Source organism: Gracilinanus agilis, chromosome 3, assembly GCF_016433145.1.
Source record: "Gracilinanus agilis isolate LMUSP501 chromosome 3, AgileGrace, whole genome shotgun sequence".
Classification (NCBI taxonomy): Eukaryota; Metazoa; Chordata; class Mammalia; order Didelphimorphia; family Didelphidae; genus Gracilinanus; species Gracilinanus agilis.
Window position 1 is genome coordinate 636857412 of NC_058132.1, and position 18966 is coordinate 636876377.

An 18966-nucleotide genomic window follows, 5' to 3' on the forward strand; every position below is an offset into this window, starting at 1 on the left:
CCAGAGGGTCCTTAGATTACCACATGTACTAGGGGAGCCACCTGGGTACCATTAGGTATTTAATTTCATAGTCATAACAAAAGACTTGGGGAAGTGAGCTTGGGTCATGCCCCAGATCCCCAAAAAGGGGCAAAGTCTAAAAGAGGTTTACTTCCATTATCAAGTTGCTATTTTAAAAGTTTAAGATGTCCACGTGTATTGCTCTTGAACAACAACTTGCTAATTTTCTTTATTTTGGTTTTAGACTAATTTCTAATGTAGAATTTTAATGAGCTGGGGCTTGATCACGTTAAGGCTGCCTTGTCCTAAGATCATCATGAGCAATGTGTCAGGGATGAGGCATCTTCCAAAAATAATGGCTCTTTATCCAAGGTGGTAGTATTCCAAAGGGTTCATCCCAGCTTTAAGCAATCCTTTTTCCCTAGAAAAGAGAAAAGGATAACACATTATCCCACTTAATCAGTCTTCTTTTTTTTATTTTTATCCCTCCATCCTCAACACATGATCAGCCACACAATCACCAGATTTTCCTTCTACTCCTCTTCCTGTAACTTATGAATCTGCTCCCATTCTTTTTCTTGACCTCAAATGATTGAGCTTCAAAAAACTAGGTGATTGATGAATGGCCATTCTGATCTAGTTCTTGTTGTTGCCGTTATTGTAGTGCCTGTGATTTCATCAGATAGAGTACTGGAAGAATCCCATTATGGAAACTCCCTCCATCAGTATTAGCCAGTAATTCCTCTATAACATTATAGTTTTAAAAAGTTGCCTGGGGAGTTAAGGACTGAAGTAACTTACTTTTCTGGTTATGTGTATATTGAAAGACAGTTCTTCAATCTGGGTCTCTCTACCCAATGGCAAGTCCTTTTTCCAGTATACCAAGCAGTCTCTTATTAGTCAATGAAATGGTAGAATGACCATATTACTTCACCATCATGGTAGTTTTCTTTTTTAATAAATTTGCCTACAAGTAGTAGCTTGGTGGCACCATATAAAGAAGATCATACCTTAACCCAGAACCCTCAGATTTTTGGAAAATGTTATCTCATATATTTCTGAGCATCCCTGTGAATGAGAAAAACTTTCCTATTGATGCAACCTTAACCCAGATCTCACCTAAGGAAGAAAAAAGAATGAACATTTCGTATTCTCTACTCTGCATCTCATGCAAACCAAGTGAGTAGGCATCTCAAAACTGTTTTAAGTGTTTTTGATCTTCAGAATCTAAAGAAAGCCATCTCCTGACAAAGATAGTTGTTGTTTAGGGAACACAAAAACTTTTTGTTTATCCTCTTTGTAAAAAAAAGTGATTTCTTAGAGAATAAAGGTTTTTATCTTTCATTTTAGCTTTCATATTGAAACAACCAAATCAAAGTCAGAAGGGACAGTAGAGCTCTGATGTAAATATACATTTCACTATATTGGATGCATAAGACTTTTTGATCATTTGATGTTTAGTTTGCTAAAATTTTTGTTACTTCTTAATAATAGAGATTTATTGACTTGATTCTGCCAATAAAGGGATAAAGTAAGTGATGAAACTATTTCCCTATTCAAGAGTTTCTACTTTATGGACATAGTGTCTGCCATACTCAAAGTCTCATTGGAAAATAAGTCTATAGATAACAGATTTATATCTCTAATCTAAATCTAGATTTAGACCTGGAAGGAATCTCAGAGATCAAGTCCTTAAATTCTTCCTTTTTTAGAAGTGGAAATTCAGGCCTGGAGACCTTAATTGACTTGCCTAGGTTAACACAGTTGGTAAAACTCTGAGACCAGATTTGAACTCAGGTCTTCCTGATACAACATCCAAACTTCTATCTAATACACCATGATCCCACTAAGCTTCCTGTGGGTCATTTCCTTTACATTGATATCCAGTTCTCTCACATTAAATGCAGATATCACATATTGGTTTTGGATTGATGTTCTCTGTAAGGGAATAACCATAAAAGATCCTTATAAATTCAATTATCTCTGAATCTGTTTAGGAAACTAAGGAAACAATATGATTAGAGCCCAACAATGATGTATTGTGTCTTTGGAAATTGCATGCCCTGTGTGGGCATTCACCTATTCTTTCTCTACATGACCACAGGGAACTGGATGGAAAATGAAATAATTTGGTCCACCTGGTTCACCACAGATGGTCTTAATGATGGACAAAGAGCAAAAGTAATGCTTCTAGAATTCAGCCAATGACTTATGGCCATGACTATGATGAGCTCTGGCTGATCGGGCTGATTGGCTTTTTTTGGTCCAATCTGGTTCCCTATTGGTTTGTGGAAGGAGGTCAAGTCTATATGAGTCTCTTGATCAAACAGCCCTTTCTTCCTGACATGACTCAGAAGATTGTGGTATAATAGAGCTACAACAACAATTAACCTACCCCACAGGTTTCAGGGCATTGGCACTCTTCACAGATGATTTCCAAGACACTTCTGACCAGCTGTATGCCACAGAGTAAAATCTGAAAGCTGCTTATTATGAGCTGGATGAAGAAGAGAGTCAAGTTCCAGGGCACAATATGAATAGGTTCTTTGCAGTTACTCCACAAATCCCTATCTTTGAGATAGTTCCTGTGTAGCAGAGGAGATATTCATTCATTCATCCAACAAATATGTATTAAGTATTTATCATAGGCAACCATCCTGATTTAGTTCTGTGTAGATCTCAAAGCTGTCTTGCCAATTTTTTTTTATTAGTGTGTGCAAGAGTGTGATGAAGACCAAAAGAGATGATGGTATAAAGCACATTACAAACTTTAAAGTATTAGAGAAATTCCAATTATTATTAGTCTACACTCATCAAGCCTCCACCCTATGCCCTGAGCTTTCTACTGTGCCTAGCCCTGACTGGAGTATATTTGAGGTCTTTTCTTTTTGAAAATTCAGATTGCCAAATCCAAAAACATTTGAAAAAAATGTTTCTAAAAGATCTTTCTTAGTCCTCTTATCTAGAATTTTGAGGTCAGGTGCCTGACCACTGATTATAAAGTCATGTCTCTTCTGAGGAACTCTCAATAAGTAGCTTTTGTCTCTAGCAGAAAGCAGGTAGGTGATACAGTAAAGTGTCGGCCCGAATTCATGAATATTCATCTTCCTGAGTTTAAATCTGGCCTCACACACTCACTAGCTGTGTGACCCTGGAGAAAAAAAGTCATTTAACCCTCTTTGCCTCAGTTTCCTCATCTGTCAAATGAACTGGAAAAGAAAATGGCAAACCACTCCAGTATCTTTGCCAAGAAAACTCCAAATGAGGTCATGAAGAGTTGGACACAACATGACTCAACTAGAAAATAATTACAATAAAGCATCTAGCAGAATGAAAGTTCCTTGAGAGTAGGATATGTTTAGCTTTTCTCTTTTTATCCCCAATACTTTCCCAAGTGCCTTGTATGTGGTTGGTACATTAAAAATGCTAATCGAATTGACTCAGAATGAAATGGATGATGTCACGACACAAAACGCCAAACAACCGCCAATTCCCTAGTTCTTTCCAGCAACTCTTTTCTCTCATTTAGGACCTGTCTATGGATCCAGCTACAGAATTAGGACGTTTCTCCTTATTTAGTCCAGTAAACAGATGAGTCCAAGATCGCAATATGAGAGAGTACAAAAGGCCCTCTAGCCCTTGGGAAGGAATAGCAATAAGAATGGTCAGTCATTCATTGACTTCACAATTTGGGAAGTTCTGGGCATTCTCTTGTTTGATTTTTGGATATGTTGACCAAGGTAGGATCATAGACTTAGAATGGAAACAGTCTTCAAATGGCATCCATTCCAACCCCTCACTTTTTACCAAAGTAGAAATTAAGACCTGAAGTGGTATAATACCTTTTCTAAGGACAGAACCTGAATATGAACCCATTACAGAAAAGGAAATTGAGGCCCAAAAAACTAAGTGACTCAGGTTCACAAACACAGCAATATCTAGGATATATTCATAGGATTACAGATCTAGAGCCCCCAAGGACTATAAAGCTCATCAAGTACAACCCCAACCTTTTACTGATGAAGGAACTGAGAAACAGATTTTCTTATGGTCATATAGCTACTAAGCGTCAGAATCAGAATTTGAATTCAAGACTTCCTCATCCAAGGATAACACCCTATCTACTACACCAAAGATGTCAGACTCGTGGCCCGAGTTGTTGTTGCTGTTTTCAGTCATTTAATCATCTTCATAACATATGACTCTTCATAACCCCATTTGGAATTTTCTTGGCAAAGATATTTGAATGGTCTGCCATTTCCTTCTCTAGCTCATTTTACAGATGAGGAAACCGAGGCAAACATGTTAAGTGACTTGGCTAGGGTCATCCATCTAGTGTCCGAGACCAGATTTAAACTCAAAGGGAGGAATCTTCCTGACTCCAGGCCTGGCACTCTATCTACCACGCCATCTAGTCATCATGTAAAGCTCTTTGCAAATCTTAAATTGCCATATAAATGCCAGCTATGATTTATCATCATATTTTCTTAATATTCTATTTCTGTTAAAACATCATAGAATAAGAGAGGCATAGAAGGTTAGAGCCAAAGGAGCCTTAGAGTTCTTCCATCTAATCCAGTAGCCTCCCTCTGCCCCTGGGCCCAGTAACTTGGCCAAGATGATTTATCAGGTGAATGATGGCGAAGGTGAAGAATCTCCATTACTTTTTGATCACAATTTAATAAGACAATAATACAATTTATATTTCCGAGCTTCTGGAGGTATGTTTGTTTGCTTTTTTCTGGAGGACTACATACAGAAAATGTGGCACCAAGGAGTTGAGTTTTTTTAGTATTTTATTTTAAATTGGACCTCCTTTCTGTTCCTTGTAATGGCATGGCTTGGTAGAGAAATGGAGCAACATTGCCACCCCGTGGTCTGCTTGATAAAACAGGGAGGACAGCATTTATTACAAGGCAGCTTTGGGATAGTAACAAAGTCTTTTGTTTCATGGGAATGTCAAGTGTTAAACTTGAATTTTTACTCATGAATATTTCATTGATCTGTGATTTTATCCCGGTGGGAACTTCCAACACAGATACAGATTGCAGCCCATTTACAACTTAAAGTCTTAGAGAGTTGCCTGAGGCTCAGAGGATTTGAGTAACTTGCCCATGTTCTCATGACTATAATTCTCATCAGACAGGATTTGAACCCAGGTTTTCCTAACTTTAAGGATAGCGGTCCCTCTATTAGGTAATGCTGCCTCCAATGACAAAATGTGAGAGGTAGAAGCTCCCCTAAAGTCCATATAGGCCAATACATAGCCAGAGGGAATTTCTACTATAATATATTTAGCAAATGACCTGCAGGGAAAAGCCCATTGCAGAGCTAGGAAAACTAATCCTTAGGAATTTTTTCCCAATATCAAGTCTCAATGCAACATATACTAAATTATTCCTGGTTCTTCCTTCTAGGGCCAAAAAGAGCTTTTTGCAAATATCTGTTATCTCTTCCTGTTTGGTTTTATCTATTTATCATCTATGTCTTTATTACACAAAAAGGGACAAGAACAGACCTGCTGATCTATTGACTTTGAAACAGGAGTCCCACCATTCAACCTCTTCTCAGTCCACATAATTGCATTCTCATCTAGTTTCCAGGAGAGTATACACACCACCTCTGGCCAGACATCTGTCAACCATATAATTTAGGCTCTTATTCTGAAATCCACATCCCATTCTCAGAGACTAGCGTGGTAGCTACCCAAAGGAGAGATGCCAACTACTGCTCCTCTTTCCCTCTTCCTTTATCCCTTACTGGATGATCAATGACCCAACAGCCTTTGTTATAAGATTGGGACTCAGTCTGAGAAGAGGCTCTAAGATTGTATTCCTTGTGATCCTGTTGCCTCCTTATCCTCAAAGCATCCAGTTCCCTCTTCTTTACAAAAAAACTTCAAATCAGGTATTTGTGAACTCTAATTTTACAGCTGGGGCAACTAGGAAGCTCAGAAGATAGGGAACTGGGCCTGGAATCAGGAAGATTCATCTTCATGAGTTCAAATCTGGCCTCAGACAATGACTGGCTGTGTGACCAATTCACTTAACCCTCTTTGCTGCCTCAGTTCCTCATCTGTAAAATGAGCTGGAGAAAGAAATGGCAACCACTCTAGTTTCTTTGCCAAGAAAAACCCAAGTGGGGTCATGAGGTTCAAATATGGCCTCAAACACTTCCTGGCTGTGTGACACTAGGCAAGTCATTAAATGCCACTTACCTAGCCCTCACCCTTCTGTCTTAGAGTTGTCACTAATACAGAAAGTAAGATTTTTTAAAAAAGAGTAGCTGATTTGAGATTTACAACAATCCTAGGATGTAAGTGCAATTCTTATCCCCATTCTATAATTGAGAAAACTGAGGGTCATACAGTTAGCAAGGGTCTGAAAAAACCATGTTCGAACTCAGATCTTTTCTTATGTCAGGTCATTTGGCTACCTTTAGACAGCTTATAGCATCATTTAGCTTCCTTTCCTAATCTTAACTCCAAAGCCCCACTGGAATCCTCCCTCTTGACACCTCCTTTTCAGCTCCACACTAACCCCTTCCTCCAATTCTCTCAGTCAATTTGCTTGACTCTCCAATTGTTCCACTTTTTTCTTTTGGCCCTTACTCCTTAATCTTCCTTGATCCTCCTTAATCCTTTTATGTTGTTATTTAGTCACTTTTTTTCAGTCTGGTTTTCTTGGCAAAGATACTGGAGTAGATTATCATTTCCTTCTCCAGATCATTTTACAGATGAAGAAACTGAGGTAAATAGGGTTAAGTGACCTGTCAAGGGATACACAGTTAGGAAGTGTCTGAGGCTGGATTTGAATTGAGATCTTCCTGATAGCACTACACCAAAAGTCTGCTCTAATTCTTTTATATTATCCTTAATTCTCCTGAATGTCATTCCTTTTCCCTCAACCTTAGCTCACTAAAGCTATGAGTAGAAACTGGACAAGAATGTGAATCTAGAGACTGTCATATTTCAAATTGTCCTTAGTTTGTCCCATTTCTCACCCAAAATTCAGTCTCTCCCCTTCTTCACAATTTTGTTCTTTTGAGTTCAGATGAAGCCCTTCTCTCTATTTCTGATCCTTCTCTCATGATTCTCTCCCTTGGAAGCCAGAAATAGAATTTGATCTGCTGAATTAAACATGCCAGTTGACAGAAGCAATGAGAATTCCAACTAGGAAGGTCCAGTGACCAGGGAAGAGAAAAACTCTGGATGTCTATGAGGTAGTGACCCACTGACCCAAGGTTTCCTCCCAGGATAGGGCTTTCCTATGCCAGGTTATCTAGAATGCAGCTTAAAGTAGATGTAAAACTCCATCTGAGGCTAATAGAGACATTAGAGAGAGTCAATAAGTGCCCAAAGGAAAGCTGAAAAGAATCTTGAAAAGAGTCAAAGAGGCCCCAAAAGGTACCAAGAACCCAATACAGGTGATGCTCACAAAGTCTAGTTGTCTAACCCTTTGGGTAACCTTTTATAACCTCAGATCTGACTTGGCAAGCTATGAACTTTAAGGAGTGGAGCCTGTTTGGTAGAATGGGAAAAAAAACTCTAGAGCAAGGAGATTGGAGTTCAAATTCTATCTCTCTATGATTAGTGTCTTCCTTCTCTGGTGCTCAGTTTCCTTCTCTGTAAAATGAGCAACTTGACCTAGATGCCCTTTGATGTCTCTTCCAGTTCTATGTCCTGATAATCATTAAAGTACAGAAATAAATGATAGATTAGATACATACATACTTACAAGCATATATATGTAAGAAGGAATGAGAGAGAGAAAATAGATAATAATAGATAGATGGATAGATAAATAAGAAGGCTAGATAAATAATTGGTAGGAAGGAGGGGGAAAGAGAGATAGAGAGAGATAGAGAGAGATATATAGGTAGATGGAGATGGAAAAAGATAGAAAGAAGGATAGATAGACAGATGAATGGAAGGAGAGAGATAATAGAGAGAGAAAAAGAGAGAGCTGGATAGATGGATGGATGGATGGATAGATAGATAGATAGATAGATAGATAGATAGATAGATAGATAGATGAATAGAAGGATAAAGAGCTAATAGAGACAGAAAGAGAAAGCTGGATAGATGGATGGATGGATGGATGGATGGATGGATGGATGGATGAATGGCTAGATGGACAGATAGATAGATAGACAGATAGACAGATGAATAGAAGGAGAAAGAGCTAATAGAGAGAAAAAGAGAAAGCTGGCTGGCTAGATAGATAGATAGATAGATAGACAGACAGATGAACTGATGGATATACATATATAGAAAGGAATGAGAGAGAGAAAATGGATAAACAGAAATTGATGGATAGATATGTAGATATATAGGAAGGAAAGACAAATAGATAGATAGAAACATAGATAGGAAGGATGTGTGTGTATGTGTGTATGTGTGTGTGTATGTGTAGAGAGGGGGGCAAGTAGATGGAGAGATGGAGGGATGGTGAGATAGACAGGTAAGTTGATATGTAAACAACCTTGTATTGTCAAAAGCTGTAGTGGATAAAGTTATGGCCCTGGAGTGACAAAGGCCTGAGTTCAAATCCAGCCACAGGCACTTATTATCTGTGTGATACTGGGAAGATCACTTAACTTTGTTCTTCCTCAGTTTTCTCTTCTATAAAATGAGGGTAATAATAGCTCCTATCTCCTAGGATTGTTGTGAGGATAAAAATGGCTGCAATTTATAAGCACCTTGCAAGCCTTAAAGCACTATATTTGTTGTCATTGAGTTGTTTTAGTCATGACCCAGTTTGGGGTTTTCCTGGCTAAGAAAGGCATTTCCTTTTCCAGCTCATTTTATAAATGAGGAAACTGAGACAACCAGGGTTAAGTGACTTGGCTCTGAAACTAAGATGCCAGTTGGGAAATACTGTAAGACCCAAACAATTTCCCACTGCAGGGCACATATGGCATGTTGCTGTAGAAAGACCATCTGAGCATTTTGCTTGATGCCAATTTCTTCCTGTTGAGTGGAAACATATAAATGAGCATCTCATTCCACCTTTCAAATAGCTGCCATTAAACAAGGTAGAGCTGGAGCACAATTAACTGACCCCTGGCCTCAGCCACTCCTTAGCTGTGCGATCCTGGGCAAGTCACTTAACCCCATTTGTTCAGTCCTTGCCCTTCTGTCTTAGAATTGTCACTAAGACAGAAAATAAGGTTTTAAAAGACTGATCCCTTTTCTTAGAATCCTTCCCTGCTCCAAAGCATATTAAAACTGGTTGAAGAGAGATTTCTATACAGTTTAAAGTGAGAAAAGGCCCTTTTATTTCATGTTAAATTTAAATGACATATGAAAGGGTTTTTTAAAAAATACATAAAAATAATCAAGAATTGGCTATTAACAATTCCCCTGGGGAATACTCCAACCCCATGTCCCTCCGCCAAGTCATGAAGTATGTGCTTGTTTTTTCCCTCTGACATTACATGGTTTGCTTATTAAGAACAAAGTGGAGGAGGAGAAAAACTAGGAGACAGAAAATTGGACAAAGCCATCAGTGGTAAATACTGTGCTAGAACTATCACCAAGCAATATTACTGAATTTCTGCTGGGATGCAAGGATAGTATGGAATAGGAGTTACCTACTGGGAAGAATGAATGGAAACTCTACCCTACCTGAGAGATGGGTTAAAATGTCAGTTCAGTATAATGTGAAAGAAAGGACAAAGAATCTGGAGTCCAGAGATATTTGGGCTCAAAATCTGCTTCTTCCTCAGTGCACAACAGGAAGGAAAGTTACTTTGCCTGAGCCTTAATTTCCTCAGACATAAATTAAAGATAATTATTTCTGTAGTACTCACCTCATTTGGCTGTTGTGTGAACCAAATAAAATCATGTTGGTAAAGCAGTTTGCCAACCTTAATGTACTATTTAAATATTAGCTGTTATTATAATCATCGGATTTAGAGCTAGAAAATAACTTGGTCCATCCATTCTAAGCCTCTGATTTAATATAAGAGGACACTAAGGTGAGAGAAATTAAAACACTTAATCAATATTTTTGGATTTGAACCAATGACTTTTGGCTCCATTTTGAACCACTATTTTCTGGTTTCATTTCTATGGCAACTTATGGTTTAAAAATGGTGTCCTTGCAGCAAAACTGTGAAGCAATTACAGTCAATGCTATTATCTCCATTATATAGATTGGGAAACTGAGATACAGAAAAATTAATGTGACTTAGTATGAGTCCTACAATTCACAAGAGTCAAAGCCAAGACATGGGATTGCAAGTCTGTAGCTGGAAGGGACCTCAGAGGACATCTAGACAAAACCTCTTCATTTTACAGATGAACCAACTGAGACAGAAGAAGGTCAAGTGATTTGTCCAAGGTCAAGCAAGTAGTTAATGGCCAACTTGGGATTTAAACCCAAGTTCTGTGACTGCAAATACAGTGCACTAACCCTTGTACCATGAAAAAGGTTCACTAATAGATTAAAATACAGTCAAGATATAATAAGATTTCCTGGAGATGACCCAAGTTCTAAAGTTCCTGCTCACAAGTATCTTCTAGTTTTTAAGTGAATATTCTTCTCGGACAACCTGGTCAGAGGCTATTGTGACTTTTGGGAATGAGAAAATTGTTATTCTTTATATTGGTTTGTTTCCAATCATAAAATAATGAATCAGATTTTTTATGTAGTAGATTTGTTTATCTTGAATCAATTTAAAAAAAACAAACCCTTAGTTTCTGTCTTAGAATCAATATTAAGTGTTGGTTCCAAGACAAAAGAGTGGTAAGGGCTAGGCAATAGGAGTTAAGTGACTTGACCAGGGTCACACAGCTAGGAAGTATCTGAGGCCAGATTTGAACCCAGGACCTCCTGTCTCCAACTCTGTTTCTCTAGCGACTTATCTGCCCATATCTTGAATCAATCTTAACCCTATGCTGAATATTCTCAACATCAATCCGCCATGTTAATGTGGCTAACATTGAATCTTTCAAACTAACATGTTTTCAATATTATTTTCACTAATCTTTCACCATCATAAATTGCATGATTATTGGCCCTTTGGGGTTTGTTCATGAGACAAGTCTTAAGACAAGTAAGAAGAAACTTTTCTTGTCTCTAAAAGATTTGACAATATATAGACCTCTGAAGCTAAGATTGGATGCTTGTACTGATGTTGATGACAGTGGAATTATAGCTGTGTTACCTAGTTACAATAATTTGCTCACTTTTAGCCAGAGAACAGTATAATGCCTCCTAAGTCTCACGTTTCCCTCTTCAGATTGAGGAAGTTGATTTTAGACAAAATGTTAGGAAATCAGTCACAGCTGCTGCAGACACCCAGTCAGGAACACGCTTAACATTTAGGCAGAGTTTTGGGCTCTCTACCTCACTTTCCATTTACGTCTATCTCTTTCTAGTTCATCTCTGGCTTCTTTTTAGTTGAAGCAAAATCCAATGTACTGGTGACATTTAGGGAAGGAAATTGCAGATTATATTATAGCACCTATGAATAAATGGGCAAAAGGAAAGGAAGTTGGCGAAAGAACTAGTCTTTTCTTTGTATTTCCCTCAAACTGGGTCTATTGTTCTCTCTCAGAGGCCGGTAGACTGATGAACCAGGCAGATATTTCCCTTCCGTGTCACAGCTTGATCCTGCCTTTGCTCTCTAGGAGGAGATGGGAATGTCCTATGTGCCTGACCTACTGAATGAATCTCTTCTCAATTTGATCGGCATTTTACAAATGACCCCGAGGCATCCCCAAATGTCCCTGAGCTATCCAGACAGAATTCTTGCACATAAATCATCACTCTGGGCTAAGAATTTTTTATATTTAGTCTAAGGTCTATGATTGAAATGAACTGATCAGATAGCATTACTTAAAGAGATATGTAGAAGAATAAATCATTTTTCTCACCCTTCTAGTTATAACAAAAGTACTCATATTGTCATTTCCCCAAGCCTCTGGCTGATCTTTTCATTTAGCCTCATTTCTTGTATCTCCATCCAAAAGATAGTAAATCTGAGATGGAACAAAATTCTATTTTTGTATAAATTTCTTATTAAAAACCTTTATTCCGCAGAGTGATTCTTCTTGTCTAGTCTTGTAGCAAATACTCTCTTTCTCTATTTCTGCTCTCTCTCTCTCTCCCTCCCTCTCTCTCTCTCTCTCTGTCTTTGTCTCTATCTCTTTCACTGTCTCTCTACCTCTCTGTCTCTCTATCTTTGTCTCTCTCTTTCACTCTCTAGCTCTCTTTCTGACTCTGTCTTTGTCTCTATCTCTTTCACTGTCTCTCTACCTCTCTTTCTGTCTCTCTATCTTTGTCTCTCTCTTTCACTCTCTAGCTCTCTTTTTGACTCTGTCTTTGTCTCTTTCTCTTTTTGTTTCTCTCTCACACTGTCTCTATCTTTGTCTCTCTCTGTGTCTCTTTCTGTCTTTGTCTCTATCACTGCCTCTGTATTTCTCTCTTTGTCTTTCTCTGTCTCTGTCTCTCTTCCCCACACCTCCTTCAATAATAGTATAATAGCAGAAATACAACCCCTAGAGTCAGGAAAGCCATTTTTGAATCTCAGATTTGCTGTTTCCTTGCCTTGTAACCCAAAACAAAATTCTCAAGCTTCACCTTAAAACAAAACTTCTAGAGTGCCCTCCAGCTCCAAGATTCCATAACAACTATCATGCTTGGCTCAGAGCTATGTAAGGTTGTTATAGCCTCCCTACTTTATACTCCCTGATTTATTCCAAAGAAAAGACTTCTTTCACCTTGGATCCAATATTCCAGAGAGCAAGCAATAGAAAATAGATATGAATAGGGAAGTAAATTTTATCTCAGAGAATATAATCAATAACAGTTTTGGTGGATAAGGCTATATATGTGTGGCACTTGATCTTACCCATCACGAAAGGGATATTCCCATGTATTGTTTCCCACAAAACACTTGGGACCTCTATTAATAGCAACCACTGAGATGGTAAATGCATATAAGGCTCCTACGAGGCCAATTCCAGAAACTATTATAGAGTTAAACATCTGAAAAAGAGAGAAAAAAAAAGGTATTTTTCACTCATTTGAGATGACATAATTTCACAAAAATCAAAGACAATCAAAGTAACCACTTTGATACTGTTGACAGTGGTGGTAAATTACTCTCCTAGGGTAGCTGTCATGCACCATAGGAACTAGTCCATAAATAGCCTTTGGGGCATCATAGAAGTCCTTTGGGCTGTAACTCTTCTAATAAAACAATTTCATCTGCCTTCTTCCTTGCCATAAATTCCTGCATCTCTCTAAGTTTCAATAGCATTTTACTTCTTAAAGACAGACAAACTATCCTGTTGGGAAACCCTGTGGAGTCCTCATTTTTCATTTGGTAGCCTCTGAATTTCCCATCATTTTCATCAAACAAACCTAATGTGCGTGAATATTCTGACCTAGATGAGTAAACATGGTACTGTACACCAAATCTCTGAAAGCCGCCCACTTCTTTTCTCTTCTCTTCTTTTTTCTTCTCTTCGATCATGTGTTGGCTCAACATTCCCTCCAAGTCAGTAGCAAACTGTTCCCACTCTAGTCTGTTGACATTAAATCTTCTGATAGTTGCCTTGCCTTGGGGCCACAGCTTTTGTTGAATGCAAATATTTATCTTGGAGAGAATAAATCTGTGATTGATCTAGCATTCTGAGTCACACATCGCCTCATTATTGTCACATTCTGTCTCTTCCTCACTCTGACAGTCTATTAAACGCCAGTGTTTGTTGTGATGATGCCTCCACAAAGCTGCACAAAGTCATCAGCCTCTCTCTCTCTCCCAGAGACATCCAGAGAAGTCCAGTGGCAAAACAACAGTAAAAGTCAAGACGACTGGCAGTGATTCAGAATGCAGTGGATGACTTTGGCATCCTCGGTGTATAACCAAGTTCTATCCCATAGCACATGTTTTCATTGCCCAGTTTTCATTTCATGGCCCATTGGGACAAATTGTTCATATCCACTTTTTCCACCAGTAAAGTGTTCACATGCTTGTGGTGGACACCCACTTAACTCACTGGCTAGTTTGAGGCCAGTCAGTTACTCTCAATGTAGTTTTTTTTTTAAAACATTTTTAAACCCTTAACTTCTGTGTACTGACTTCTAGGTGAAAGAGTGGTAAGGGTGGGCAATGGGAGTCAAGTGACTTGCCCAGAGTCACACAGCTGGGAAGTGTCTGAGGCCGGATTTGAACCCAGGACCTCCCGTCTCTAGGCCTGACTCTCAATCCACTGAGCTACCCAGCTGCCTCCTCACCATAGTTTAACTCGTTTGCTGAGATAGTTTTGCTAGGGCATGGCTACTGTGCATGCTATAGCTTTTTGGAGCCACATGTGAGAGATGGGTGGCAAGTGAACATCATAGGTGGAAAGCCTTGGAAAAAGGTACAAGTCTTCTCTGAACAGCTTATATATGCCACATATACATATATTGGTACATAGTATAAGATCATATATATATATATATAATATGTAATATTATGTTATAATATATATAATAACTATAATATGCAGAAAACAGCCAAACAATCATTCAATGCTATGAAATTATAAGGATCAAAATTGTCCCCAAAGATGTGATAAAGAAATATACCTCCTACGTTCCTTTCTTTTTTTTTAAAGTGGGGGCCTATGGGTATGGAATGCAACATTTTAATTTCAATCTTTGTTGATACATTGGTTAATTTTACTTATCTGTTGGGTTTGGTGGGGAGGGTGTTGAATGGAGGTATCTTTTTATTCGTTTGTTTGCTTATTTGTTTTCATTAATGAAAAATGCCTCCCTGGGAGGGAAGGGAGAAAAATATGTGGGAAAATGTAGTTATTAGATAGATAGATAGATAGATANGAGAGAGAGAGAGAGAGAGAGAGAGAGAGAGAGAGAGAGAGAGAGAGAGAGACTGATGATCGATTGACAGATTCCTGTATGCTGAAATAGACAGAAAGACAGATCCACAGACAGATAGTTAGATTGATAGAGTGATTGATAGATAGATGAGAGAGAAAATAGAGTCAGAAAGACAGACAGAGAGAGAGAGAGAGAGAGAGAGAGAGAGAGAGAGAGAGAGAGATTTTTTGGAACTATACATGTAGAGTGAGAGCTCAATACTAGTTCAGGTATAAGAATTTCAATTTTGGGTTCCAAAGTTCAACTTCTAAAATAGAAAAGTAATTTTATTTGAAAAACACTCTCACTATTCAAACTGATAATAATATAGAGTGCTCTCTTGCTCTCTTTGTCTCTCTCTCTTTTTTTTTTTTACTGGTTCTTTTAGGTAGTCCTGAGTGGCTTCACTTTTGATCATTTGCCTAGACTTTCTTGTTGTCACCAGGGCTATTCCAGAGATGAACAGGGAGAGAGAGAGTGTGTGCGAACAGGTTGGGGAAGGAGAACCTGAGCAAATCAGTTTGTGTGTCCCTTATCCAAAACCTTTTTGGATATGTGGACTTACTGAACTTGGAGTCAAAAGAACTGAGTTAGAATCTAGGATCTGACATTTATTGGCTGTATAACATTAGTCAAGTCAGCTAAACATTTGTAGAATGAAAGGACCATACTTGAGAATTCTTTGAACATCAAATGCATATACTAAAGGAAAATGGGAAAGAATGGAAGGAAGTTGAGGCTTCGTTCTGATGATAAGGACATTATGACTGATTGTGCACAATGACTGAAAGTCTTTGCGGAAGTAATGGATATCTTGGAGACTTTTACACTGAGAAGATCTGGGTTCAAATCCCTCTCTGATATTTGTCCTTACTTAAACTCTCCAAGACCAAGTTTTCTCATTTGTAAAACGGGAATTATACTACCTCTAGTACCCTTCTCTGGGATTTGTTGAGAGTCTCAAGGGATATAACATATATGAAGTCCTTTGAAAACTTTAAAATGCTACATAAATATCCATTATTATTAAGTGTAGAGCTTCAGGTTTTGTTTTATTACCATTAACTGTGAAACTGCCCCCCCTCCCCCCGCCTCGTTTCTGCTGCCTCCCTAACCCACATCCATTTCCAACAAAATGGAAGTTTTTCCAAGGGCAGCAGGATCTGGGTGATCACTGATGTGCTATGACCTGGGCATTCTTCTGGCTCTTTTTGTCCTTCATTCACTTACTATGAACTTCTTCCCACAGTCCTCCTGGCCACCACAACCAGCACTATTCTTCAGACTCAGCAATGAGACAGCAGGAAAGATCATCTGCCAACAACAAGGAGATACCCACGATGAGCAGGGACCTTAGGGAGAGAGTTTGAGGGTCTCCAGTGCCATCCACATTCAGGAGTCCTATCCCACAATGGATCTTAAGGGCTGAGAGGAGTTATGGGATTCCAAAGGCTGTGAAAATGCCTTTTACAAAATAATGGGTGCTCATATCTGATTCATACTATAGGTGCAGCTAAAAAGGAATACCGTCCTTTTCGAAGTCATGTTAAAAAATACAAACTTTGATTAAGCTAATAGGGATCAACCGAGCTAGGGCAAAGATGAAGAGACTATATGAAAAGTATGAAGCAGAAAATGAAATATCAGGTAGGGAGAAGTGCTATCCAATAAAGAGATCACAAATCTATAATGGGACAATGGCTAAATATAGAACTGAAAGGGGTCAGGATTTGAACTTGAATCTCCTTTTGAGTAAGCGCAAAGTGCGTGAGACTACAAAATTTACTCTATTTGACATAGAAGCAAATTGGTCTGGAAATTTCACATTCTTTTTCAAGTTACTGATGCTAATAAGAATAGCTAACACTTATATAGCACCTACTATGTGTAAGGCATTGTAGAATTTAGAATTTTTATCTTTAGATATTTTTATCTTTAGAATTATTATCTCATTTGATCCTCACAACAACCCTGGTAAGTGGAAGCTCTTATTAGCATCTCCCTTTCACCAATGAGGAATCTGAAGTACACAGAAGTTAAGTGACTTGCCCAGGGAAACAACTAGTAAATTCTGAAACTAGATTTGAACTCAGATCTTCCTGACTCCAGGCTCAGAGCTCTATTCACTGAGTCATTAGCTACCTCAATGCTGGGGACAAGTTAATGCAGGGTCCTATTAGAGAATCTGCCATAGAGGTGGGGAAGAGGGAGCAAACCATGTAGTAGTTTCCCATTTCAACTAATTTTCCTTGCTAGCAAGATTCTAACCCCTGTTCTTCTCTGCTATTGGAAGTCTTCCAAAAGCTTTCAGCACCCTCTAAATTCAGTGGCCTGAGACAAAGCCACAGTTTTTCTTCCTAGTTTCAACTCTGGATATGGGAATTACTGTTAACAATCGATACTTATTCATAAGTAACACACATAATATAGAACAAGTGATTGTTTTGGTGTTTGGAAGCCAATAGCAGGCCTGACAATAAACCATGCACCTCTACTCAAAACATCATCCTCACCTCCTCTCCCACTAGAAAGCTAAACTTTCTTATGGGAACGACTTGCCTGGAACAAGCACTTCCACCTCTCTTCTGGTAACCAGCTCCATGATACCAGCTTCTCTAATCCCCTCTCCAGTTCTACTTTCTTCTATCAGTTCTTCCCAAATTAGAATGTAATCTACTTGAGGACAGAGATTATCCTGTATTTAAATACCCATAATAAGTGCTTTATCTTTCTAATAATCAAACTATCTATACAATTAGCTATTGGAAATAATATTGTTTTTCCCAAAGAGAGAATCTTATGGTAAAATAACAACGTTGTTTATGATTAGGTTTTGGGGAGGCAGATATAATTAAAGGAGAAGTTATCCATATTAATTCTTTAAAAAAACAAACCCTTCTGACTTAGAATTGATACTAAGTATGCATTCGAAGGCAAAAGAACACCAAAGGCTAAGCAATTGGGGTTAGGTGACTCACTCAGAGTCTCACAGCTAGGAAGGATCTGAGGCCACATTTGAACCCAGGAACTCCCATCTCCAGGCCTGACTTTCTATCTACTGAGACACCTAACTGCCCCATATTAATTTTTTCAAGGAGTATACAATTACACTAAATTACACTGGCCTAATACGATTATTGTTAAATCACAATAATATTCATTCAATTTATGTGCTTCAATTTGTTTAGGCATTCTTCAATCAATGGGCATCTCCATTGTTTCTAGTTCTTTCTTGTTCAAAACACTATGTCATGAATATTTTAGTGTACATGGGACCTCTCTTTTCCCCTTTGGGATATATCTCTAGCAATGAGATTTTCAGTCAAGAGTTATGAATCTTTTAGCCTGTTAGCAGCTGAACACATCCCCAAATCAATTCATAGCCTTACGGCAACCAAATAAAGATAAGACCAGAGAGAGAGCAGATCTAGTCCAATGTCTCCTGCAAAGGGGAAATGAACTGGGGGAAGGAGGAGAGAGGGGGATAAGAGGGTAGGCTGATTTTTTAGGAGCTTTTTACTCACCAAGACTCCACATCCTAAAATTCCTCCAAAATACCAGACCTCGTCAGCAAGGTTTACATTGTTGTCCATTACCTCAGCTCCAGGAAAAAATAATAGAATATTTGTCAGGGTGCCCAACACAGCAAGAGGGATGAGGGCACCCCCCAGGCACCGTGCATAGTTCACATGAAACATCCTCCTGGTAAAAAGATAAGCAAATGAATCTAATATGGAAGCGATCAGTCACTAACCCTACGCCCACTCCGTGCAGTGTCTCTTCAGAGGTCCTAGGCCAGAATTCCCAATTTTTTTTCCCCAAATGCCATCCTAGAGGGATATTTCCATCTCTCAAAATGCAGGCAGAGCTCTCCAAGGTACTCACCTGCTCTCCTGATCCTGCTAGGCTTTGTTTTCATGGCACCTCCATAAATTATAACTACGTATAGAGCTGTCACTTCACCATGGAGACTGATTAAATTTGTTAATATTCCACCAGCAGAAAGGAAAGGTAGGCACACAAATATATAATTGGTGGAGCTGCAAATTGGTTGAATCATTCTAGAAAATGATTTGGCATTGTA

The 18966-nt window shown here is 38.6% G+C and overlaps 1 protein-coding gene across 1 annotated transcript; it reads right to left on the minus strand.

The window, feature by feature from the left end:
- Positions 1-240: 240 nt before the first annotated feature.
- LOC123240204 (transmembrane 4 L6 family member 4-like) lies at positions 241-18580 on the minus strand. Its single transcript, XM_044667618.1, has 5 exons — positions 18407-18580; positions 16113-16196; positions 12862-12998; positions 2396-2585; positions 241-421 (listed from the first exon to the last, which is right to left on the minus strand). The coding sequence occupies exons 1-5, from the start codon at positions 18578-18580 to the stop codon at positions 404-406; spliced, it is 603 nt and encodes a 200-aa protein (XP_044523553.1). The 3' UTR covers positions 241-403.
- Positions 18581-18966: the final 386 nt, after the last annotated feature.